The sequence below is a fragment of the Podarcis raffonei genome, chromosome 2 (genome assembly GCF_027172205.1).
Source record: "Podarcis raffonei isolate rPodRaf1 chromosome 2, rPodRaf1.pri, whole genome shotgun sequence".
Taxonomy (NCBI): Eukaryota; Metazoa; Chordata; class Lepidosauria; order Squamata; family Lacertidae; genus Podarcis; species Podarcis raffonei.
The window spans coordinates 65,385,719-65,412,711 of record NC_070603.1 but is presented as its reverse complement, the minus strand read 5'-3'; the positions used below and the strand labels follow the sequence as shown (position 1 = coordinate 65,412,711).

Genomic DNA, 26,993 nt, shown 5'->3' with positions numbered 1-26,993 from the left:
CTATTCCCCCCCCCCTTAATATTTATATGCTGGGTATAAATTCAACTGCCTAGTTCCCTCTCAAGATTGTGGCACTGCGATAAAAAACAAACCCTGAGGAACCTTTTTCTTCCATAGATCTCTTAAAAGACACTAACATATATCCAAACAATTAATATATGTTTGGGCTGAAGCTATATGTTTCCGTTAGCCTTTATGGTCAAATAACATGTTGTGCCTCCTGATGCTATTTCCTTTTTCCTTCTGCGTGAGGAAGCTTGGATTGTGGCCTGTTACCTAAAAGGCTGGCTTGTGTGTGTCTTTATTTATTGAAAGAGATAAGAAACAGGTTCAAGTTACACATGTTGTCAATCATCTCTGGCAATCCACCAAATGCAAATCAAACGAAATGCGATGAAAAATGAATTTTTAAAGGACTTCTATCTACCACTGTGTCTTAAAATGTAAGAACCAGATGCAGATGCAGGAAAGTTAAACCTACAAGCCTGGAACATGTTGTGAATTTCACCATTCTATGTTTATTTTGTAGTCCAAAGATGAAAGTTTTTTCACCCAGAGAAGGAAACCTGAGTCAAATCCTACTGACTTCCCTTCTGTTATTATGTTTCAGTTGTAAAGTGTATACTGAAGAATTGTGGATCTGTATTTTCTACTATTTATCAAATTTCTGGCATCATAGCTGAATATCTCTGGAATGAAAGCATAGCTCCTCAGCAGCATAAATCACAGTTCAGGTTTCAGGCATAAGGCAACAGGTGACTACAAATAAACAGATGGGATGAGCCCAGGGGAACAGTGAGATTAATCTGATAAACACTCTAATCCCAGAATTACAGCACAGCAGCTGTTTTGTCATAGGCAATTTTTCATGCACCAGTGCAAACAAGCTACCTGTATATGGATTTGCAAAAGGTATCCATTTATCTCTGCAGCTATTTCTGCCTTCCCATATACTGGTATGGCCTACTGGGGCCACTTTGTGTGAATACAACTGTGGTGTTTTTACAATTCATATCTGTTGTGTCACATGCAAAATTGACTTAATTGTGACTCATTTACACATTTGGTTGTTTATATCTTACATAGAACAGATGATGATAGTTTCAAACCTGTTGTCTGTTCAGAGCACTGAACCACAACAGTGAAGAAGGGCTTTTCATATCAGAAGTGAAAAATCATTTTCATATTCATGGCATCACTGGTGAGGTGTGTCTGTCTCCTTCATTGTGGATTTGCATGAGGAACTTACAAACATTCCGGTTTACCCACACATTTGATGGTTAAAAGACATCCATCCTGATAGCCCTGAGATCTCTGGTTGAGATAATATTTTTAACTGTTTTTTAAAATAAATAATGTGTTTGCCTCTCTGGCCTCCTTTGGCAGGAAGGGAGGAATATAAATTGAAATAATGAATGAAGAAATAAATAATCTTGGGAACGCTGAAGGCAATTTAGAAGAAATAAGGTGATAGCTTCAGGGGTCCAGAATAATATTATGGTATGACTGAGAACTAGATGGGAGACCAGGAAGTGTGGGGCTATTATTATTATTATTATTATTATTATTATTAATCAGATGGCACATTATTCCATCTTCCTGTTTCCTTACCTGTTAATTTCTCCCTTTTTATGTAATCTTTCACATGACATAAAAGTGACTTCTGGAAATTTAGTGGACTCTAGCAGAATTTAAGGTTGCAAAATGTATTGGATTAAATAGAACTTAATTATTGAGATATCCCTTTTTTAAAAAAAGCCATCTTATGGAGAGACTATATCATGTCATATGTTGCAGTCCTAAAGAGCCCCCCCCCCAATGGCTTAGAATAAAAGTATTAGCAAATCAACAAAGAAAATCCCATACAAATATCTACTTATTAAATTCCTTCAAATAAATTTTATTGACTCAGGAAAACATTCAGAGCCTGCTAGTCTGCAGTAGGGGGGGAAAACTATAAAGTGTCTTAAAAGGGTAACATGTTTATTCTGACATAAATGTTTGTGGATTAAAACCCACTTCCCTGTAATAAATATGGTAGCCTTTTGGGTGCCATAAGACACCTTCTTGTTTTTTCTGTCTCAGCAGCACTTAATATTGGCACTCACCTTGCCCAAGATAGCATTGAGCCGTTCTGATTCACAGTCCACCACCACCACCCGCTCCTTCTTCTTCTCCAGGTTCTGGAACAGTGACTTGTACTCTTCTTCTGTTGTTGTCATTATATTAACAGCTGTCACCTGCCAGTTTTTTTCTGCAGCTGTATCCAACACTTTCTGAAGTACTGACAAACCTGAGATGGGATGAGATGAGGGAGGGAAAGAAGAAATAAATCATTCCCCTCCCAAAAAAAATTCATATGCCACCTTTTAAGGCAGAACATTTCCAGTGTGACTTATATCAAAACCACCATGCACAGTATATCAAATCTATGAATCCCAGGGTTAGTTCTTCTAAATGGCTTTCCTTGTACAAATGTCAGTAATATTGTGGCCATTGTAAATGATTTATTTGGAAGTACAGTCTACCACTACAGTCGTACCTTAATTCTGGGATGCCTTGGCACTCATACATTTTGGCTCCCGACAGCCACAAACCCAGAAATGAGTTTGCAAATATTTTTTGGAAGCCAAATGTCCAACACGGCTTAAGCGGCTTCCGATTGAGTACAGGAAGCTCCTGCAGCCAATCGGAAGCTGCGCCTTGGTTTTCAAACGTTTTTGGAAGTTGAATGGATTTCCGGAACAAATTACATTTGAGAACCAAGGTATGGCTGTATATCTATAAGCTTCAGGGCAATTTAATATGTAACATTTATATATACAGCTTGATTGAAGTTTCAAACATTTATGTGAGACGACGCCAGCTGAGGAGTGTACAGGTTCTGTTCTTCTCCACTGCAGGGTTGTGGCCATGGGCAAGGCTCAATACATGACTGAAAGGAACTGACCTTAAATTCTAAAGACAGATGGACTCTTTAGCATACCAGACCCACAAACCGACACCAAAGAATGCACTGATAAAGTGAGTCAAGTTAACTCCATTAATATAGGAACAGAATTGTGAGGGGTTCTGTAAGCATAGTATATTCGGTTGGGAGCCACCCAAAGTGGCTGGGGAAACCCAGCCAGATGGGTGGGGTATTAATAATAATAATAAGAATAAGAATAAGAATAATAAGAATAATATCTGATAAAGTGTGGCCTCCCTGTTGTGAGAACCTCTCAAGTTTTCCATCTGAGGGAATTACAGGCCTTAAAAAAAAAGCCCCACTTATATACTGAAGGGAAAGCAATGACTCATGTCACATACTTTTCAGCAAACCTGTAAGATAGGCTAGTATTGTTGTTCCCATACTGCAGGTTTGGAGAGGACTGATGCTGAAGCCGTTTCATGGTGACTTGCCTAACTCAGGCTAGTAAAGATGCTTAGTGAGCTGCCAATATTCTGCTCCCAGAGATGGGCCTCCCCACCCAACTGCCACCAGTGGTTCTTGCCCTGACGGGATGGGAGAAGATGCTGAAATGGGCTTTTAAAAAGGTATTATTATTATTTTTTGCCCCATTTGTATTTTTTATTTTATTGTATAATTGTCACTGGTGCTCACTGTTTTAATAATGTTATGTATAACGCTTTGTGAAGTGAAAATTGGTTAAAAAAGGAAGAAATGACTAAAATAATTACACAAACAAGTACAATTATGGGGGAAATGAAATTTGATCCGATGGCCTTGGTGCATTCTATGACTAACAAGGAGTCTTCTTCCCTACTCCCCCTCCCTCACCAATCCTGCTGTGTGTCACACTTCACTCAGACTCACCCCGGTCAGCGTCATAAATATACATAAATTTCTGGCACTTGTAATATTCTATAACACTGATGAGGGCATCCTGTAGTTCTGGGCGCAGCTGAAGAACAAATTGATTGGATGTGTCGACAGGGAAGCTGGGTGTTACAAAGCAGACGTGGAGTGCCCCACAGAAGGATGTGAGCATGTTGACAGTCCTCCTCTCATAAAAGCCAAAGATAGCGTAGACACCCTTGGAAAACTGTGAACAGACTAAGAAGGGGGGGAGGGGGGTAGAAGTCAGTCAGAGAGGCAGCAAAAAGATTAGACTCATTTTCATTTTATCTTTGCAAGTATATGTATGATTCAAAACTACTCCACATCTCATTGAATGAAAGCCTCAAGGTCTGAAGTAATCAAGAAAGTTTAGCCTATTCAGGAATTATCTTGGTTTAGAAATATGCAGGGAGGCTTCCCACTACAGACAGTCACCTTCCAACTTGAGGACAACTGACAATTTGATGGACACGCCCCCCCCATGCAATATGCAGTATGTGCAATCCACTGCACATAGTTGCCTTCACCAAAAACACATGGAGCACTGTGGAACGACACTTTCAATTTGTTACTTAGAACTTACATAGAGGCAAAACCTCACTCTGGGAGGGGAGGGTGGTAGTGAGTTTTATTTGTTGTTATTATGTAATTCTGTTTTAAGTGTGAAACCAACAAAACATGTTTTTTAAAAAAACAGCATGGAGGAACAAAGAGTTGGAAGTCTGTTCTGGATCTGAACTCATCAGAGATCATGAGTGTGCATTTGTTGATAACTTGCTGGCCCATTGACTAATAGAATATAACTTCTGTCCATTCTATATGATTTATTTTGGAAACAGCAGGTCTGTGCTCTCATGTGAGATTAAAAGGCCTGGAGTGATGGTTTCTCAAATACTTAACAGAGGAACTTAGGTTTAAAAAGCAGGGGGCAGGACTCCCCTAATGAACCACATCAGTGTAAGCCCTATGCAAGCAGACTAACTCCCCCCCCAAAAAAATGGTTCTTGGGTTGGTAGGGGTCAGGAGAACCCCCAAAGTGTGTGCAGGGAAGAGAGAGGAGAGAGATTTCTATCTGGAAAGATTGAATTCCTGCACATGTGGAATATTAGTCATAGCGTGTGCTGTGTATCAGGTTTCAGTTGCATTCAACACACTCACTCAAGCAAAGGGAAAAAAGGGTGGTGTTATGAGTTGCCTGACTCTATCATCCTGTGACATATAACACATAGGGACTGGGTAAAAATGGTTCTAAGAAGTCAACATAATAAACATTTATGAAAGCAACATGCTTCTGACAGCCAGTGGAAACTTACAGTTCACTGAGAAGAGGTGTTAGTTTATCATAGCAACAAACTGTACAGATCTACGCGAGCACTTTTTTCTTTCATGGAGAATTAGTAGTTATCAAAACATCTAAGTTAGGACTGGAATCCTGTCTATTCACATTAAAGCCTCATATTTCAAAACCTGAATTTTGCTTTAAAAAGTTCATGATAAAATCAACATTCGGCCATCCAATAAAGCTCTAAAATGTCAGTTTATCCTACCACTTTGCAGTGGCTTCCTTAGTAGTCTGTGTGTTTGAAGCTGATTTATCTTTAAGGACATGTGAGTAAATGAAACAGACTTCACTTTTCCAGGCCAAGAAATACTGAATGATCAACTCATTGAAGAATACTGGGCTAGATAGCCTTTGGTCTCATTCAGAATTCTAATGTTTTTATGGAAGAAACATAAAGGAAGCATTGAAAAGCTGAAAGAAGAGTTATTACCATTAATGTTACCTCAAACAGTAAACTGGGTTTTTATTAATGAATCATATATATATAACACCTTACCACACAACAACACAATACAGTGGTACCTCAGGTTAAGTACTTAATTCATTCCGGAGGTCTGTTCTTAACCTGAAACTGTTCTTAATCTGAAGCACCACTTTAGCTAATGAGGCCTCCTGTTGCTGCCGCGCCGCCGGAGCCCAATTTCTGTTCTTATCCTGAAGCAAAGTTCTTAACCTGAAGCACTATTTCTGGGTTAGCAGAGTGTGTAACCTGAAGTGTATGTAACCTGAGGTACCACTGTATATTTAAAGAACATAGCATAAAAGGAGCCCTGGTAGATCAGGCTGAAGGCATTTGTTCTCACAGAAGCCAGTCAGTCTATAGGAAGCCCACAAAGAGGGTTCACAAATCGCAGCATTGGTATGCAGAAGCGTACTGCCTCTGGACAGTATTCAGCTACAGAGTCCCATCCTCACAAGGATTTCTGCTCATACAACTGGATTTTCCTCTTCTCCTGTCCCTATATGTGCCTCATGCTTTCCAAACTAAGGAATCCCTAGAGCAGATTCATTTATTTATTAAATTTGTCTCTTGCTCTATATTGCCCAAGGCAACTCAAAGCGACTTAACAACCAAGCAAATAGACAATAAACCCCATATACTGTAGATTCATTTAAAACAAAGAGTAAAGAGAAATACATTAAAAACATTCACCCACAGAGGGGATATGCAGGGGAGACATAGGGGGAAGCATTCCATTATGCAAGGAAAACTCCCTCCCTCAGATACTGGAGGTTATATAGCCATCATGACTGGTAGCCATTGGCTGACATTCTCTATTAATTTGTTATTTCCATTGCACTTTGTAAGCCAATGATCTAGGTTTACTAAGAGCTATATATTAATCTAATTCAGAGCCATGGAGCAATTCAAATGACACCAACTGGGCCATGTAGGCTAAAATCACACAATCAGTTTCCAGATATAACGTATAACTGATTGCATGACTTGTGCTACACCCATCAGCTTTTATCCGTCCAAACTGTAATTCAAATATGCCATCCCTGCCCCTGAAATTTGGTTTAAAAAAAATCACTTGTTATTCAGACAACCAAGTCTGACTGGGAGTGAGTGAACACTCACACCGTGATAGTTTGGTCATATATTTTTGGCTGTGTGTAAGAATGCAGAATGGCTGAAAACAGGCATTTTTACATAACTGAAACCAAGGTTTCAAAATGTCAGATAGGCCTAGCTTTCTTTGAATATAATTTCAATATTTCCCATTGCTGCTATGCAGGACGTGGTCTCTTGTCAATCATCTCCTCAGGAGAGTACTTGAAAGAGACCATGGGAGTGCTTGAAGGCTGATAGCTACAAATTTTCTGGGGGAAAAGTGCATGGTGGGGGACAGCAGCATATCTTGAGTGCTAAACCTCAGGCTTATATACTGTCAAGCTCATTTAACTTCACTCATGCTTATGGTACATTCCAATTATTCTAAATCAAATTCTTAGGTGCTAGCGCTGAGAGCCTTTCCTCCTCTGACCAAGCCCTTGGCTTTAACATTAGTGGTGAACATGGGTGGGAAACTTGGGGGGGGGAGGGACTGAATTAGTTCTCCTTGATTTATCATCCAGACTTACATTCCCCTGTGTGAAGAATACTATCAAAGAAAGGGGTTTGGTCTTATACAAAGCCTACTTTGATGTCTTGCTCATTTTGCTTGGGTTTTTGTCACTAGCTAGGTGGTTCATTTAGTTTACTAATTCCAAATGGACCTCCTTTTTTGTATGTATGTGTTTGTATGTGTATTTACACACACATCTTCTAGAGCTGGCCAAAGTATAGCTATGGGGAATTATATTCTTCCACCCCAATTGAAAGAAATGTAAGAAGTGAAGACGTAATAACTCTGGTTTGTTTTAGGAATTCTGAAGAGGAAACCTGAAGAAGGTATCTAAAAACACACCATGAAACAAGTTGCCATGAATATTAAGCGCCATCAGCTAACAGAGCTCGTGGTATGGGAATATAGAAGAGGAAAAGTAAGTAATAGTTTCCACTCTTACAATAATCTGAATCGTTGTAAGATTTCTGGCCTGAAAATTATCCCACCCCTCAATCAAAACCATACTGGCAGGGATCAATTTCATGCCTCTTCAAGCAGCTGTCCTGTATATTCTTCAAGAACTAACACGAGTAGACTAATGCTGCATTTCTTCAAGGATAACTTCTGGCTGCAAATATACTCATGGACCCCCAGCCAAAAACATACCAACATAATTCAAATGGGAGAGAGAGCATAGGTCAGTGACGCAGATTACATTTCACACACAGAAGGCTACAGATTCAGTCCCTAGCACCAAGGAACAGAGACTGTAAGAGACCTCCACTGACTGAGACCATGGACAGCTCCTGCAAGACAAGAACAGATAATGCTGACCTGGAATAAGGCAGTTTCCTATCTTTCTTTTTCCTAGCTCCTCAGTTTCCCGTGCACATTCAGGCTTCATGTCTTCTGATTAACAAGTTAACTTGACTGGGTATCTCCCTCACAGCAAATATGGAAAAGCTATTGGGACAAATACAAAATAATAATCCGCTAAAAAACAACTCCTCAACAGACTATACTCCTGAGCCTTCACCATACCACTTTCCAAGATAGTGTTCCCAATTTTTTCAGAGAGTGCAAAAGGGACTGTTGCATATATTTAATGGAGTATCTTAGAAGAAAATATGGTGGCTCTTCTTTTTTTGACACACATAGTTTACTGGTAGGAATCCACTAATGGGTTGTATCCTGAACCAAGGTGGGTCACAACAGAAGCATTTCCAACATGTGAATATATGTTAAAAGATTAAGAAATGGGTTCCCAATTGCATGTTTGGGTTCTGGGTCTGAGAAGGTTGAAGATACCAGCACAGCTAAACACCTGTTGCCAACTAAGGCATTCCATTAAAGATACTGGACGATTATGAGTGCTAGTTTATTTTATTTACTTCATAAAATTTATTCACTGTTTGATTGTTAAAAAAACCCCCAACCCTGAAAGCAGTTTATAAAGAGCCCAAAAGAATAAAATTATCAGTAAAAAGCAGCTAAAGCAACTATTGAAAACATTCAAAATATTAAGATCATTGATAAATTAAAAACAGATTAAAACACATGTCAATATTCTAAATATCTGGGTTGGCTTGTCTAAACAAGTGTTTTTAGCAGGCACTGAAAAGAGTGTAGTGAAAGGGTCTGCCTGCACACATGTGGAACGAATACCACGTGGCACCTGTAATTGCTGGTTCTGTAGAACAAAGTGGTTGAGTGGTCTGGTGATCTTGCTGGTAAATTGCTCCCAAGTTGTTAAGGGCTTTATGTATTAACAGTAATACCTTGAACTTGGCCTGGTAGCAAATTGGCAACCATGCAGGTCTCTGCAGCAATCTGCACTAACTGCAGCTTCCGGATCAAGCACAAGGGAAGCCCCACATAGAGCGCATTGCAGCAAACCAGACTTCCAGCAAACCAGTTATAAGCTCCCAAAGTACTTTAATTAGCAGATGTTACTTTTGAGGAATTGTTAAGTAGGTCAATACTGCTCCTTTTTCTTCCTGTTGAGTCTCAAGATAATCACATTAAATTTCTTAGATGTGATGTATGCTGTTGGGAGTGGTAAGAAATTGCATCTGAGTGCTGCTTCTCACATTACATGAATACGCATATAGGAAATAAAACCATAGGTGACACCCCCACCCCCATTCCTGTTATACATATGGAACCGCTCTGTTGGATAACAATATGTAAAAATGTGACTGTCTTAAAACACACATGAATCATATAGATCCATGTGTCCTTTTGTGGATGTTGGTGCACTTTCAGTTGAACTCTACCACAGTGTTTCTCATCCATGCTTATGGGTTGTGCTCAGTAGGATGTAGTCACACTCTGTTGTTGCTATGCTCTCCCCTCAGTTAGTACTTCCTCATCCACCCATCTTTAACTAATTAAAAACCCTGAAACATTTTTGCATGTTTAGTTTTTTGGGCAAAGGGTGTGCAAGTGAAGACACAAATTCAAAAGCTTATGCCGTGTGGTGTGGCTTAATTTCTAAATAAGAGGTATGAAATCAATCTTGCCTGAAAATCATACTTGAGCTCTTTGCATGGAAGCTCATTCCCTGCCATAGATGTGCAGATAAGGAAACAGTGGCCCACTGCACATGTGGAATGGCACAGATTTTGTACTTTATACTGTAAATAAAGCACACTTGAATGAAATAATGTGGATTCAAAGGAATGCTTAAGGAAACATATCTCAGTATATGCAGTAGGTAGACTTTCCTCTATTCAGCAAAAACAACCAGCTTCTCTTAATTTTTTTCTGCTGCTCTGGGAGACCTCCCTCCTGAGAGTGGCTAATCAGCATTCCTTCCTCTGAGAGCTTAGCAACAATGATTTAGAATCCTTTACAACATTGCTGCCTGCCGAAGCCTTAGACAGTTACCTCCACATTTTGCTTTCCAACTTTCTTTATAGATGTCAATTGACACACAGGCAACTCACATCTTATACTAGGGTTCGGGTTTTTTACACATAAAATGTAAAGCTAGATGGAAGTCTGCTTTCCCAACTTTGAGATGGTGGTGCAAGGGCTCTGGCTGGATCCCAGAGCCCTCCTGCAGCCTTCCTCAAACCCATTAAGCACTCCTGTTTTGAGGGAAGGCAGTGTGAGGGCTCTGGGATACTGCCAGCGCCCTCACACTGCCTTCCCTAAAACAGGTAATCCCACAATCATAACTTTGTGCAGGTGGTTGGGGGAATAAACAGAGAGTGGGTTTCCTTTGCTCTCCATTTATTTGTTTATCCCCCCCCACCTACCCACCTGCACAAAGCTGTGATTGCATAAGTTAAATAAGTGTAAGATGCAAGTTTCCTGTACTTTTTTTTAAAAAAAAGAAAGCTGACGGGGTCTGGTACATGTGTAACCCACTGTCAGTAGTCCTGTTAAAGAAATATTGTTGGTACAACTAAACAAAAAATAATAATCCATCAATTGAAGCTATTTTATGTCTTCTGGTCCACATACCTTATACAGCAGACTATGATGCCACTAAACACATTAATTATAGTTGCTTCTATAACACTCACATCGTTTCAATCTCTCTACCTTCTTCAACACTGTATCAGTCATTAGCATTCAGCACGCCTCCTACGCTGTTCTCAGCTAATTGTTAATCCCAGCCTCTGAAACAGATTGCAGCAGCAAAGAACTCAGAGTTCTGTCTTTTCAAATGGTTGAAGCCCATTAGATTATTTGCAGAAAGGACTGCCTGTGGATTAGATAACTCAACAGAACAATATGGAGAACTCTCTGGCTTTCTTAATAATCTATCTCAACTTAAACCACTGCAGTAATCTTCCTTGCAATATCTCAATTAGTTAAATTAAATTCATTGTTGAGGAGGTAACATGTTATACTCCCATAACTACGGTAGTTTGCAATTCATATTAAATGTCAGTAATAGTAATCCTGTGGGGGAAAAACAAAAAGATGCTGTGGGAGTAATTCTTATTTGTTTAATGGAACAGGTTACTTGGACATTGTACTATTTAATTAGATGTCTATTAGTCACTGAATACTGACTGTGTTTTATTTAAAGCGGTAACTAGGATAAGAGATAACACAATTTAAACATTGCTTTTCCTTGAAGAAAGCATTTTTTTTAAAAAAAAGAGCAAGCATCCTTTTTATTTCTGAATGGCTCCAATAAACCTTTTCTTCTTTGCATTTAAGACCTAACTAAAAAGTAATTTAAAATGGAGTACTACAGAAGCCTGTAACATATAAATTAAACGATGGTATGAAGCATATAATAGTTACAAGTTTGCAGTATAACAGGAGTAAGTAGCCCGTGGCCTTCCAGATGTTGTTGGACTCAAACTCTCATCAACCCCAGTGCACTTGCCTATTAGGATGCTGGGGGCTGTAGTCCAACAATAACTGGAGGGCTACCTTAGCTGCTGTATAGGATAGAATAATAGTTTTTGGCTAATGTATGTGTGCTGCACCCACTTATTTGTTGATATTTGCCAGCCCCTCTATCTCACCTCACAATTCTGGTTTACTCCCAAGATGCCTGTATTTCATAAAGAGCAATGAATTATTGTTACATCAGTGCTTTTTTTCTTAAAAAAATGTTTAGGGGTACTCTCATTTTCTTACTCATATTGAAATACTGCCCCTCAATGAGGCCAAACTTAGATTCACAAAATGTTTAGGGGTATGTGTACCCCTGCGTCCCCCCAGAAAAAAGCACTGTGTTAAATTATTTGAAATCAAGGGGGGAGACTTAATCTATAGAAGCTACTTTAGGGTTTTTGTTTTTCACTAGAACCCTGAGATTGAGCACCCACAACCAAAAATACTGACCAGGAAGAAGGGGTGAGGGGTGAGGGGTCAGGGATCAGGGGCATATTATTAGAATTTAGGGGCAAGATGCCTCTAAGCACCTGCTCAGCTTTGGAATTTGTTTTCACAAAATTCCACTCCTAATTTTCCTCCAAAGCTTTCTTCATCTCAGCAGCCTAAGGTAGGAGGCAGTGATGGTGCTTTCAATTACTCTCTAGCAATTTGACCAAAAGGACAAGTAACTGGATTCAGTACTGCAGACCTTACCCCGTAAACATGCAAGAAATAGGTGGGGTATGTTAATTAAAAAAATAATTAAAAACAGCAGCACAACCTTTAGAACACAATTAAGAACTAGTTTGGGAATTAGAAGACAAAAGGGGAACGAACAAAAGCTAACTTGCCTAGACTGGTACAAACCATATCAGCACATTGACCCCACAAATCCAGCAGGTAGCTAAGGGGTGTACCCAGGTGTTAAGAAGTAAAGGTGTGAGGCTAATACAAAGCTTTATCCAAACTCGTCCAGTAAGTAGCCTGTCAGAATGCTTGAAAGTCAGAAGATGCTAGTATCATGGTCAACACTCATGACAATACTCTTTATTGAAAGCATTTCTCTAGAAAATAATATTAACAAATAGATATCAAGTGTTGTAGTGCAGTGTTAGAGCATTTGCTTTGCATACAAGACAGTATTCAGCTGCCATGTCCCATCAGTGCAAAGACTTCTTCTTGTGCAATGGGACGTCCCCCCTGCCCTTGCTTCAGAGGGTTGGTTTTAGGAGGAGCACAGGAGAGGAGAAGAGGAAAACAGGAGACTTCATGCTATAGTCAGACTCTCATCCAAAAGCTTGGTGAGCTTCTGCCAGCCCGTGCAGACAATATTGAGCTGGATGGAGCATACTGTCCGACTCAGTATGAGACACCTTCCTATGTTTCTGTTATATTATTTGCAGGTGTTATATTATTAGCAGGAGTCTGCCCCTTAACCAGATGGTTAGAGAACATTGCAGGTCTACTTATAAGCAGTTGCAAATATATGTGAGAAGGTTGCTATTTATCCTGTCAAAATGCTCTCCTTCCAGACTGACAGTTTTACCACCTCTTTAACAATAGTTGAGGCATGAGGATTTTGTCCAAATACAAAAAGCTCCAAGTGTAGCAGACACACCATACTTAGCCGACAATCTTAAGTGGAAAAACATGACACTAATTCATTGCAGAAATAATGTTATGTTCTTTTCTTTCACTATTCTAAACCGCATATTCTGTACAACATAGAAATACATGCATGACATTCTTTTAAAACTAGCTTCATAATAGGAGTCTTTTACAGCCTGGCCTCCAGATGCTGGTGCTCTATCACTTAGTTACAGACCTCCTGTATCTGGCACCACTTTTCTTTATTTCTTCCATTTCTTTCACAATGGCAGCAGTTTTTTTTTATTCCACAGCACCTTTCTATTTACTTTATCATTTCCTAGAAAACCCATCATTCTGATCAGATTTGGAAACATTATTATGCCAGGGCTGTAGTCGGTAGTCAGCTCTCTTGTGACTAGAGGGGCTGCCACATTTCTAGGTGGGGCTTCAAATAAATGCAAGAGAGCTGGTGATTTCCTCACAATCAAAAAACCAAACAAAAAACCACACCTTCTATAACTTTGTCACCAGCCTCAAATCTTCATGAATTGTTTTACAGTGGTACCTCAGGTTACATACGCTTCAGGTTACATACGCTTCAGGTTACATACTCCACTAACCCAGAAATAGTGCTTCAGGTTAAGAACTTTGCTTCAGGTTGAGAACAGAAATCGTGCTCCGGCGGCGTGGCAACAGTGGGAGACCCCATTAGCTAAAGTGGTGCTTCAGGTTAAGAACAGTTTCAGGTTAAGAACAGACCTCCGGAATGAATTAAGTACTTAACCTGAGGTACCACTGTACTCTGAAATGTGTAAAGAGGGCCCAGAGCCCTTTATTAACTTGTAATGAGCACTTTCCTTAAATAAATAGTAAATTCTCCTATCCTTCCCCCCCTTATAAGCACCAGGCCTAGTGCTAGAGCTAAAGCATCAATGAAGCATGATCGCCAGGATGAATTTTGGGTGAGGAAAGCTGGGAGCTGAGTTTGGAGCACTGCCACCAGCTGTGGTGGTTGTTGCTCCTAAGCATATATCTGCCCTCCTCTGTTTTAGAAATGTGTTCTAACGTTCTAATTCTTTGAAGAGAAGTGGTTATGTCCTCTATAGAAATCCTATTGGTTTTCATAAAATGTTAAGGTGGGTGTCACTACCTCTGGGTCAGACCAAAGACCCATCTAGACCAGCAGCCTATTTCACAGTTGCCAACCAGTCAACGGACAAAGAAACTGGGTAACATCCAACATTAGTCATAATCAGAGCGTACCCACTGAAATCAATGGGTAACTGAGGTCTGTGGATTTCAATGGGTATTCTCTGAGTATGACTAAAGTTGGATCTCACCCACTGAAATTACTAAAAATCATTTCCCCAGGAGCACTGGTATAAGAAAGCACCATTTGAGATGTGTGGAGGTGGAATTGCAGTCGCTGCCTTCTGTGTCACTGTCCCCACTCATTCCACCTCCAGAACTTCATGTATTCCCCATTTATTCTGCCGTTTTTGTTGGCTTTTAATTGCTTGTACCGTTTTGATTATGTTACTGCCTCTCGGAGAACATTTGAATACTGAAGCTGTAGGATATGCATTTAAATAATAAAGAAAACATTCATTTGCTACGAGTCCAGCTGGAATTTCAGAGCAACAGATTAATATATTCCCATTGGCATGGGGTAGATACTGGCTCTGTACTATATTGTAGCCTTCAAACAATTTTTAAGGGCAGGCACATGGTGAGTGCATTATCATATATTGCTGGAGGATATGCATTTAAATAAGAAAGAAAACGTTTATTTGTTCTGGGTCCCGCTGGAATTTCACAGCAACAGTATAATATTTTCCCATTGGCACTGGGTAGATATTGGCTCTATACTGGATGCAGCCTGCACACAGTTTTTAAGGGCAGGCTCACAGTGAGTGCATTACAATATACCACTTCTTTATCTGGGCTGAATGCCAATGCACAATTGTGTTGTTGTATTAATTCTATGAAAAACTGAATTTTGTAGAAATGTGATGTGAGCAATCTAGCTTGTTGATATCTGCAGGGTCAAGAGGCAGTGCCAAGGACTCTAGCTCTGCCTGGTTTGTATGTATGTGTATGTGTAGTTTATTATTAGCATGCTCAGCCTGAGGGCAGTCCCTCAAATGGTGATGGAGAAACCTGAAACTGCATCAGAGAAGCTGGTGGAACTGTGATCACAAGGTGCAAATGTCTGCTCGAATTATGAGTAACTTGCCTCCCCTCGCAAACATTTGTCCTTGTGGTGCTCTGAGATGGCAGAGGTGTCATAGTGCATCTCTTCACAGCATCCCACAAATTCACTCACATTTCTCTCACACGTTAAATAGATTCTCCCCCCCCCGCCCTCGCATTCCCGACCTTTGATATAGGCAGTTGTATGAAGGCAACACACTCTCCCTGCCTTTTTTTGATTCTATCACTATAGTCTCTTGTGGCCTTCAAAACAAACCATTTCTTGGCTGCATATGTTTTAAAAAGGAGTTGCGAGTATCCCAGAAACCATCATTTTCTTCACTCTGCTACACCAGTCTTATTAAATGCTAATCTTTAAGAGAGAAGGCATGGGCAAAGGGCAGTAGGGAGTGCAGAAGGTCTTAGAGTTTGATCCTTTGCATCTCTCCATTTAATAAGGGTATGAGGTGGTAGAGCCAAGAACTTCAGAGACACCGCAAAGAGCTGAGCAGGTCAGAGTAATAAGCTGGATGGACCAATAAACTTGGCTCAAAAAAGCGGGAGTCAAAGGACAGTTTCATCTGAATGGAAACAACATCCAAGAGGAAACCAATTGCATGCTTTGTGTTCTGCATGCTTTCTTTACTCTGGGATTTTCAAAATGTTGAACATTGTCCCCAAATCAGCATGTGGTGGGGAATCTGGGGTGGGAGACTTGCACAAAGCTTTTTGAGGTGTTCAAGGTGCTGAATACAAAAGAGGCAACATGCTGGCTTTCAATGTGTAATTTCTTGCAACCCCCTACACAGCTATTAACCTTTTCTCTATTAAAATGCATGCTTCCATTGAACGTTTGAATCACTGGAAGCAATGGTGTTATTATATCTGTGTGTGTGTGTGTGTGTGTACACACACACATATATGTACAAAAACACAAATACAGGAAGGTATTCACAGTTCTTGTTGCTATGTAATCATCTGGATTTGTAAATAGTAAAATGTACTGTATGCGGCTATATAAACAGAAATATCTCATAATATCTCATTGACATAGAATTATTTCACAAATTAAACTTTCTAGAAGCAAGAATGCATCATTTGTCTTCACATTAGCATCCAATCAGTGCACCAAAATTATCTAAATATGAGATATGGGAGAAATGTCATGGGTCTTACCTACGTTTCTGACAATCATGAGCCCTATTCAGATGTTCATTTATGTCACATGGTGATAACCAAATGATGAGGCACTGGCAAGCCCCATTCTTTCCAGCAAGCCACATTTCCCATCCTTACAAGCCTGCATGGAACTGTCTTCTAAAGGGGGGAATGTCCTCCACTCATGAAGGCTCCCTGTGCAATTTAGAACTCAGGCATTTCTGTTAATAGTTAAATGCCACAGAAGGGTATTGAGAGTGGCTGTTAATATTAGACCTCTACATTATTTGTCAAAGCTTCCCTTTGTGCTAATGCTGCATTAAAAAATATATATGTTTTGACTTTTCTGTGTGATTTTGCAGTGGCAGAACTTTGCTGCTTCAGACCGCAAGCCTATACACATTTACTAGGAAGTAAGTCCAAAGACAGTGAATTGACAGGTATAGGATTAGATTGTCACTATTAAAACTAAGCTAGCCAAAAACTAAGTTAGGCACCTTTCTTAGCCTTTGCCTCAGTGCAAAGCCTGAAATATGTTCCTATTGGAAGGAATCTTAGTAAATCAATGTTAAGTGCTATAAATGCCAGCTATAAAATCCAAAGTAAGGAGACTTCTCGTGCTTAGGCCATTGCTGTGCACAATAACACAACACATCTGAACCTTTTTAGTTCATGAGTAAATTAATAGCAAGCTGGGATTTGAGCCAAACAGAGGTTGAAGTGCTTTTATTGCTGTTGTTTATTAAAAACCCAGCATTGCCATTCAGCTGCCTTGTAGACATGACCACGGGTTGGTGGTTGCATTTAAAATGTGAAGTCTAGCGTCTGATCTATCAGACAACTCTGAGAGAACGAGATGGGTAACTTTGGGTTGCTATGGCTACTCAAGAAGAGCTTTCTGGACACTGGAGGAAGCAAGCCAGCTTTTCTTCCGGCAGCTTTTAGGAGCTGGAAGGAAAGCCTTTGAGGGCTCAAAATGTGTCAGACATTTAAATGTATACCTTTAGCCACCTTCGGTGTTTTTATTTACATTGTTTTCTCCTTAATGGTATTATACTGGATAGGTTTGCTTTATTTCTATTAACCTTTCTATACTGCCCTGGTATCTTTGTGGTAAACAATGGTCTATAAGGTAAAGGTAAAGGTACCCCTGCCCGTACAGGCCAGTCGTGACCGACTCTGGGGTTGCGTGCTCATCTCGCTTAAGAGGCCAGGAGCCAGCGCTGTCCAAAGACACTTCCGGGTCACGTGGCCAGAGTGACGAAGCTGCTCTGGCGAGCCAGCACCAGCGCAGCGCACGGAAACGCCGTTTACCTTCCCGCTATAAAGCGGTACCTATTTATCTACTTGCACTTAGGGGTGCTTTCGAACTGCTAGGTGGGCAGGAGCTGGGACCGAACGACGGGAGCTCACCCCGCCGCGGGGATTCGAACCACTGACCATACGATCAGCAAGTCCTAGGCACTGAGGTTTTACCCACAGCGGTCTAGAAGCATATAAATTAAGTATGAATAAACCAAAAGCCCATTTGGGACAATTTCCCCTTTTCCCAGCATAAAAGAATAGCCTTTGTTCTTGTTATAGATTCCTGGGGATATTATCTTATTTTTACGTATGCAATGTCTGAAGTTGTGTTGTCCACACAGTGGGATTTAAAGCACTGCATAAATTCTGGGTGTGCATTTACATTTGTCATTGTATGCCTGGAATGACCAGTTTTCTTCAAGGCTTAGAGTTGTTCTACTAAGTGGTCATCCTGCAGGAAAAAGGGGGTCTGTTTTCATGCTAAGCTCTAGGGAAAGAGTTGAACTTCTGTCTCTCATCCACTTAAGCCTCACATCACTATGGAACTCCCGATTTAGATTTTAGATCCAAAGAGTAGATAGTCCTCCACATGGGGTGCCCTGGGGTCATTTCACACCTCCCTCACACTCCTCCCCAAAGCCCAGCACTTACCAGGCTTTGGGAAGGAAGCAGGAAGGCACCCCCTTGGCCCCCTGTGCCCTATGCAAGGGAACCGAATGTGCTGCCCTCTGGGGTGCACTTCACAAACTGTAGTGTGTTTGGGAATAACATGCTGCTCATCAGCCACAGCTTGACCTTACTTGGCATAGACCAAGCCATAATGTCAGGAGGCCATATCAAGTCAGGATATAAGCAAATTGTGTGTAAGATCTAGTTTGTCTTATCTGGCATGTTTTGTCCCTAAAGCCTTGTAGTACAACTGCAGAGTTTCTCTTCTCTACCACTTCTAATCGTCTCCCTGTGTATCCCCCCTGCATATAACTTTTCATCAGCATTCATGTTTACACCTTTCAAAAGCTGAGATTTTTAAAAGGGATAATTCCCACCTAGCCCTCCCTTCATCCTTCCAAATCGACAATGTCTTATTTTCTCATCTACTAAACTAGCACATTTCAGAGACCTGGATGCCCTGCCAAATCACTGTGAATAAATGGGACTGTGCAATGTCAATAGAGAATCTGTTCATGAAATGGGATGCAGTTGAGAAAAGATATATACCACATGCAAAGTATACATTAACGTCTCTCTAGCCCATCTCTTCTGTCAATAGAAAAATGATTGCTTTACCCTCCGACGTTTCCACATCTCAAGTCTCGAGAGGCATATATATGAATATTAAAGTGTGGTTATTGCTAATGGCCATATGGTATTTAAATGTAAGATTTCCTTTCTTTGCTGCAAATGTGTTTGATACACCTAATCTGACCACATCATGTGCACAATAGTTTTGTGTTTGTTTGCTGGCTTGTTTGTTTGTTTTTTTATAAGATATTTATTAAGATTTGTTAAAATGTTGCAATAAAATAAAAAAGAAAAAACAGAATAACAAAGATACAGAATAAAAAAACTTTTTAAGAGAAAAAAAGAAAGAAAAACACACATACATTTTCGATTACTTGTTTTCTTTTAACTTGTTTCCCGGACCTCCTCATACCTCCCTTTTTTGTATTCCACCCCAAATTGTTAGTTCAGCAAATCCTTACCATTATATTATTACCTATTTATGATCCTTTTTTTCATATTCTCTTAAAGCATTACAGCTGGAAACCACTTAATTTCAATCCAACATCATTCTAACACTCATTAATTATACAATATTTCTGTAGATAATCTTTAAATTTCTTCCAATCTTCTTCCACCGACTCTTCTCCCTGGTCTCGGATTCTGCCAGTCATTTCTGCCAATCCCATATAGTCCATCACTTTCATCTGCCATTCTTCCAAAGTGGGTAGTTCTTGTGTCTTCCAATACTTTGCAATAAGTATTCTTGCTGCTGTTGTAGCATACATAAAAAACGTTCTGTCCTTCTTTGGCACCAATTGGCCGACAATGCCCAGAAGGAAGGCCTCTGGTTTCTTCAGAAAAGTATATTTAAATACCTTTTTCATTTCATTGTAGATCATTTCACAGAAAGCCTTAATTCTTGGGCACGTCCACCAAAGGTGAAAGAATGTACCTTCAGTTTCTTTACATTTCCAACATTTATTGTCGGGCAAATGATATATTTTTGCAAGCTTGATTGGGGTCATGTACCACCTGTATATCATTTTCATAATATTCTCTCTTAAGGCATTGCATGCCGTAAATTTCATACCTGTGGTCCACAACTGTTCCCAGTCAGCAAACATAATGTTATGTCCAACATCTTGTGCCCATTTAATCATAGCAGATTTCACCGTTTCATCCTGAGTATTCCATTTCAACAGCAAGTTATACATCTTTGACAAAATCTTAGTTCTGGGTTCTAACAGTTCTGTTTCTAATTTTGATTTTTCCACCTGGAAGCCGATTTTCTTGTCCAAATTATATGCCTCCATTATCTGATAATAGTGTAGCCAATCTCGCACTTTGTTTTTTAATTTCTCAAAGCTCTGCAGTTTTAGTCTATCTCCCTCCTGTTCCAAAATTTCCCAATATTTCGGCCATTTGGCCTCCATATTGAGCTTTTTCTGAGCCTTCGCTTCCATTGGTGACAACCACCTTGGGGTTTTATTTTCCAATAAATCTTTGTATCTTATCCAAACATTAAACAATGCTTTCCTGACAACATGGTTTTTAAATGCTTTATGTGCTTTAACCTTGTCGTACCACAAATATGCATGCCAACCAAAAACATTGTTAAAACCTTCTAAGTCCAAAATGTCTGTGTTCTCAAGAAGCAGCCAATCTTTTAGCCAGCAGAATGCTGCTGATTCATAGTAAAGTTTAAAGTCTGGCAGGGCAAATCCGCCTCTTTCCTTTGCATCAGTTAATATCTTAAATTTTATTCTGGGCTTCTTGCCCTGCCAGACAAATCTAGAAATATCTTTCTGCCACTTCTTGAAACAATCCATTTTGTCCACAATCTGCAATGTTTGAAACAAAAACAACATTCTAGGCAAAACATTCATCTTTATAGCTGCAATTCGACCCAACAAGGAAAGCTTCAAATTTGACCAAATTTCTAAATCTTTTTTCACTTCCGTCCAACATTTTTCATAATTAGCTTTAAATAAGTTCCCATTTTTTGCTGTCATATTAATCCCCAAATATTTCACTTTCTTGACCACGGTTAAACCTGTCTCATTCTGAAACCTCTCTCTTTCAATCGGTGTTAAATTTTTCTCTAAAACCTTAGTTTTTGACTTGTTCAGTTTAAATCCTGCCACTTGACCAAATTCTTAGCACTAGATTCTGGCTCCTGTAATGTCAGTACTAAATCATCTGCAAATGCTCTCAATTTGTACTGTTTGGCTCCGACCTGTATACCTTTAACCAACTGGTCCCTTCTAATCATGTTCAGCAAAACCTCCAGGACCGATATAAAAAGCAATGGAGAGATTGGGCACCCCTGTCGTGTCCCTTTTTCTGGCTTGTTTGTTTGTTTGTCTGTTTAAAAGCGGACTATAAAGAGGGGACAAGTGCAGCCCACAACACATTAACAATGATCCATGGAGTCTTTGTTCTTTGCAAATATTATTTTAGAAGATTATGGTGATAGGGCTTTTTAAAGCCGGAACTCAGTTCCGGCACCTCTCAGGTGGGTGCCATTGCCATTGTAAGAGAACAAGGGAGGTGTTCGTGGTGAGTTCTGGCACCTCTTTTTCTAGAAAAAAATAGCACTGTTTGTAGATATCTAGAACAGAATGGCTGGTTTTCTATCCAAGCATCTATTCTGTATCAGTAATGCTTCTTTCCCCCCTCCTGATAAGCTTAAAAAAATAAAACAGGATTTTGAACTTACATATTGATCATTCTCATAAACCTTGAGGGATGCTTCCAAGTGCTCAGCTTAAAAATCCCATGGGCAACCCATCCTCTTCTCTGCCACTACGCCATCCCCCTTTTCCAAGGGAAAAAAACACACCTTACCTTGGGGAAAGGGAGGTAGCAGACAGCAGAAGTCTCCCATGTGTACAGAAGAGCCCCCCTGTGGCCTCTCCTTATTGGTAACCGATAATCAGAATGTTTTGCTTTCCAGGAACTGGCAGGAGGCGAAGCAGATGGAAGAGCATTTTTTTAAAAAAAGGCTGGCTGGATCAGACCAAAACGTTAGGGCCTACACAGTGGCCCACCAGATGCTTATGGTAAGCAGGACCTGAATGCAATAGCTCTCCCATTCCTATTCTTGCTGAAAGTGCAACAGCAGATATCATTCATTGTGTAATTTAATAACTCTGTTGGCATTAAGCCAAGGGGATGCATGGGATGATCTTTAGTGAGGTAACAAATGCTCCAGAAGGCTCTCTAGCTGCAGTAGAGTTTACTTGTGGGTGTTTTAGTTGAATCTCTCCCTGAGTTCGACAAGGCCTGTCAAAATCACACAGTCCCTCTGTTTCTTTCTAGTTGTCTCCTATTTTACTCTCTTGTTGATTAGAGCTTTGCCAGGATTTTCTCCCTGGACTCCTCCTGGTTTATTCAAGTGCCTCTGCTAACAGTTATCCAGGAAGTGCGATATATGATGGGAGGGGTGCAAGTGGCTGCAGGAGAGGGACTGTGAGCAACATCATGGGACGAGTGTGTCTACGACTAAGGTGAAACTGTGAAGCTCCCTTATTACTTTTGCTTTTGGATGCTGCATGTTGTTTTAGTAGTCTTGTTATATTGATAGTATTGAAATGTGGTCTTTTTGTTATGTTAGTGTATTTGCTATTGTTTTCCTTTCTTACAAAATTGTTACTATGCTACTATGAATTTGTTTTTGTAGTGCTTGTTTGAAAAGCATCTGTGTTTTCTTCGTTGTAAGCCACCTTCAGCATGATTTTTGTGTGTGTGGAAAACTGGATACAAAGAAAACGAACAAATGAACACAGGGGCCATTGATAAATCTTATCCACCATGAATTTGCCAAATTCCAGCTTCGACATTGCTGCAATCTCTTTGCTGAAGTGCGGTGACAATAACTGTATCAATGCCCCTAAATGAATAATGGGGTTCAAACTTGAGGATTAGAAAGCCCATGACTCCTTCAAACTGGAGTCACCCTATTTGAGTGGGAGGATTTTTTCACATCTCCAACCATCCTCTCTCAAATGATAACCCCATCTCTATCTGTAATGCTTCAGTTACTTGCCTTCAATTCTTGTAATGTTCTCATGTGGAGACTAATTGAAGCAAAGACGGAAGCAGCATATGGATTCCTCTTGAAAGACTCTTCCTACGCTCAAGCTGTTCACGGGAATTTCATCAGGGTATGGCCCACTCCATCCCTTCCCAAAACGCTGCAGACAGGAGAATGTCTTCCTGTCTGCCTAGAAATTAAAGCGAAGGGGAGCTTGGAGATGTCCTCAAATGTCTTTGCTTTCTTGTGGGAAAAAAAGATGTGAGCAGCGCTAAGATGAGTGTCACTTCAAAACATTAGGGCAAAACCTAAGGGTTAATATACAATAAAAAGTATAAGGTCTAATGACACATAATAAAACAATGAAAGCATAGTGTGCTCCATGGGATCACTGTGTTGAAACCTTTAGGAATAGTCACATGCAATAGGTAAAGGCTATCTTTTTTATATATAGTAGTGTTTGAGGAATTCAATTTTGTAAATTCCAGCACAAATTGGCATCCTGGACTAACACTCATATTCAAATTTAGTTATTTCCTGGCTTTCACATTTCCTGAATGCAGTTTCTGGCTTAAAATAAAATAAAATATCAAAACACATTTTAACATGTGTATTTTGAGAGAAAATATATTTAGAAAGGGGTTTTGTTTTTACAGGAAATGGGTGATATCCAAATAAGTACAGACTCATTAAAATTAAATAACTTTTAAGGACATTGATTCAGTGGGTCTGCTCTGAATATGACTCACACTGGATATCTCCCAATATGTTTAAAAATACATACAGTACTTAAAAATACAACTGGCTGCAAATTTTTAGTGTGATTTGAAACAACAACAGATCAATGCAGCAACTGAATGGGACACTATTGAACACCTGCAAAAATGACATGGACCATAAATAGAGCGATTCACCCATCTCCATTATTAGTTTTGTATCAGTTAATTATCACTTCCCCAAACAAGTGGAAGGCTGGGCTCCAACCAGCTGGTTAATACAAAGCAGTACAATAGTTCTTCCCAACCAAATTTCCAGGTTTGGAACGGGGGAGCTCAGTGTTGGCATATTGACTGCTAGTGTCTGTCTCTCTATTAAGTTGGGGGTAGAGCAACAACAATCACTGCAAACATCAGGCACAATTCCATTCCTTCTCCAAGCATTTAATATCTTTGGACATCAACGATGAGGAAAGGGCTAATACTGTATGTTTTGACAGATCATATCCATGTGAACAACTGGCTACTTTAAGGGACACCCAAGTTAGTCATACATGTTATGATTCACCCCTCATCATAATGGTAGAGTACCATCGTATCCTTAGTTTTGCTGCTTTATGTTATGAAGCCTGTAATGGGAGCAGGAACTGGTCAACTTCAGCCATCTTGAGCCACAACACCCCTGCCTCCATAGCTACCAGTAAAGACTAGGTGAGAAGCAAAACCAGGTCAGAAGGTGCTTCAAGACCTTCATTTGTTGTTTTCCCACCTCTGATTTAGCCTGTGGGATCAGTATGAATATATTGTCCATATGGGTTTAAGGACGCACATAAGCCCCATTCAATTTAGCATGTTGGGGACAGAATATTGTTTCCCACACATTTACATTAAAGCCCTAAATCAGGTGCATACTTGCCCTTCATCAACAACAGTTGATGATATTAGAGGTTTCCGCCCACACACTCTTGCTGCGCTTACCTGCATGTGTGGTGGCCCCTCAACAAACCAGCTTTAAACAGCTTACAGCAGAGTTTCTTCCTGGCAGCAGATGACAAGAGACTACGAGACTTGTGCAAAATACACAGTCAAGAGTTACTTTATTTCTTGGCTGGTTCATAAGCATTTTAGTTGCGACTATATATAAAGCTAATAGAGACATGGGTGGTGCTGTGGGTTAAACCACAGAGCCTAGGACTTGCCGATCAGAAGGTCAGCGGTTCTAATCCCCGTGAGCTCCCATTGCTCGGTCCCTGCTCCTGCCAACCTAGCAGTTCGAAAGCACGTCAAAGTGCAAGTAGATAAATTGGTACCACTCCTGCGGGAAGGTAAATGGCGTTTCCGTTCGCTGCTCTGGTTCACCAGAAGTGGCTTAGTCATGCTGGCCACATGACCCGGAAGCTGTACACCAGCTCTCTCGGCCAATAAAGTGAGATGAGCGCCGCAACCCCAGAGTCGGTCATGACTGGACCTAATGGGTCAGGGGTCCCTTTACCTTTACCTTATATACAAAGCTATTTACATACATCTTTCCACTGCTGTATAAACTCACAGCATGTGGGTACTCTTTCCTCGTGCAAGCAAGTGCGACCTGCAACTTCCTCTGTTTTATTTTCATCCCCAGCTGTAACCAATCAGCCTGGAATGTCACGCCTTGAAGAATGATTTCCTAACAGATGAACCCAACACACAGAAGGACAATAGCCCACACATGTCTAGTGTTTGTTAGATTGCTGTAACCTATTACTGCATGAAACAGCTCTCCTATTAAGTAAAAAGAGCATCAGAGGTCACATCCATTATATAACAGCAGGACTTCCTGGGAATGAATATAATTTGCCCCCACACCCACAAAGAAGTCTCATGAGACCAAACATTGGGATGAAGGTTGAAATTCAACATAGCGCTAAGTAGGGCTTGTGTACACGAAGCAAGGTCCACTCGTGCAATGAGACTTTCCCTTCCTGTGTGAACCCTCCCCCCAAACCTGTTCATGGGTTTCCCCTGACTCTCCAGAGCAGATTTAGGGGGTGGGGGGAAGAGAGGGGAAAGTCCTGTTACACAAATGGTCCTTCCATGCATGCAACAACTTAGTTGAATCCCACGCAATAGCCTTATTAATTAAAATGACACATTGGAGGAACTGCAAACCAAATTAACTGAAGCCCAAAAGTATGGTAGGTTAGGATTTTTATCTAACTACAGCAGGGAAGCATCCGCTCAGACCCCTGAGCATGCGATAGCGTGGCAGGCTGTGGCTCCCCAACAAAGAATGGGGAGGAAACAACTCCCTCCTTGCTATGTGAATCTTGAGTATAAACTCAACGCACACAGACCCTATTGTCCAGCATTACCCCAAATGCACATGTCAGGGCTGATGGGGACCCCCCAAGTTTCACTATGCAGACAATACTGGCAGATCGCTAAAGGGTATTCATAACACAACAATGCCTCAGTTTTTCTAAAGCGTCTGTCCCCAATCTGCCCAGTCTTAATGCTCCAACAGCAACTAAGACATGCCACTCCCCAGAATTCCTCTTAAATTTATTCTCAGCAGTATGGAGTGTGTGGGGGGGGGATCCCAATGTCCAATCAAGAAATCCACCCCTCTCTGCAATTCCTACTTAATAAGAGGGGACTAGCAAAAATCCACAATGAGTACAAGGAAGGATGGAGGGAGGCCATAGCAAAATGAAGGAAGGAAAAGCTCAAGGGAGTAGGAGACTCCAACCCCTTTCCAATTTGCCATCAGCTCACACATGTTTCACCCCTCAGCCCCCTCCATTTGGGAGCCATTTTCTTGAGTGATCTCTGAGGAAGTAGGGAGCAGGAACAAAATGCAAGAGCAGGAACAATATTGTCACTAACAACTTGGGTTTCCTACACATGCACACACAGTTTAGTGCTGAAGATTTCCCTTAACAGTCATTTGTGGCAGTTCTGTGAGACATAAAAGGCTGCGACTATCTCCGGCGCAAGGTTCCCTTTTGATGAAGGCTTTGTAAATGGGTTGTTTCTGAACTTGTTACAGGTTGCAACGTGAAAGCTTTGATGTTCTAAGACAGGGGTTTTCTCTCCATTTCCTTGGGAAGGTTTTGCATAATCAATATTCCTTGGTGTTGGCAGCCGTTTGTAGTGTAGAGGAAGGTGGCGGATTTTTCTTCTTTCCTTCTTTTTTAAGAGCTTAGGA

General features: G+C 40.5%; 1 protein-coding gene across 9 annotated transcripts in view; it reads right to left on the bottom strand.

Moving 5' to 3' along the window:
• The window catches only part of GRIA1 (glutamate ionotropic receptor AMPA type subunit 1), a 193,284-nt gene that overhangs the window by 85,610 nt on the left and 80,681 nt on the right, over positions 1–26,993 (bottom strand). For all 9 annotated transcript variants that reach the window (XR_008328948.1, XM_053377073.1, XM_053377072.1 and 6 more), the window contains exons 3-4: positions 3,821–4,060; positions 2,109–2,293 (exon numbers count right to left, since the gene is read on the bottom strand). Coding sequence is in view for 8 of the 9 variants with exons in the window: in XM_053377073.1 (XP_053233048.1) it covers positions 2,109–2,293; positions 3,821–4,060 (425 nt within the window). In the remaining variant the exon portion in view is untranslated. The remainder of the gene's footprint in view (positions 1–2,108; positions 2,294–3,820; positions 4,061–26,993) is intronic.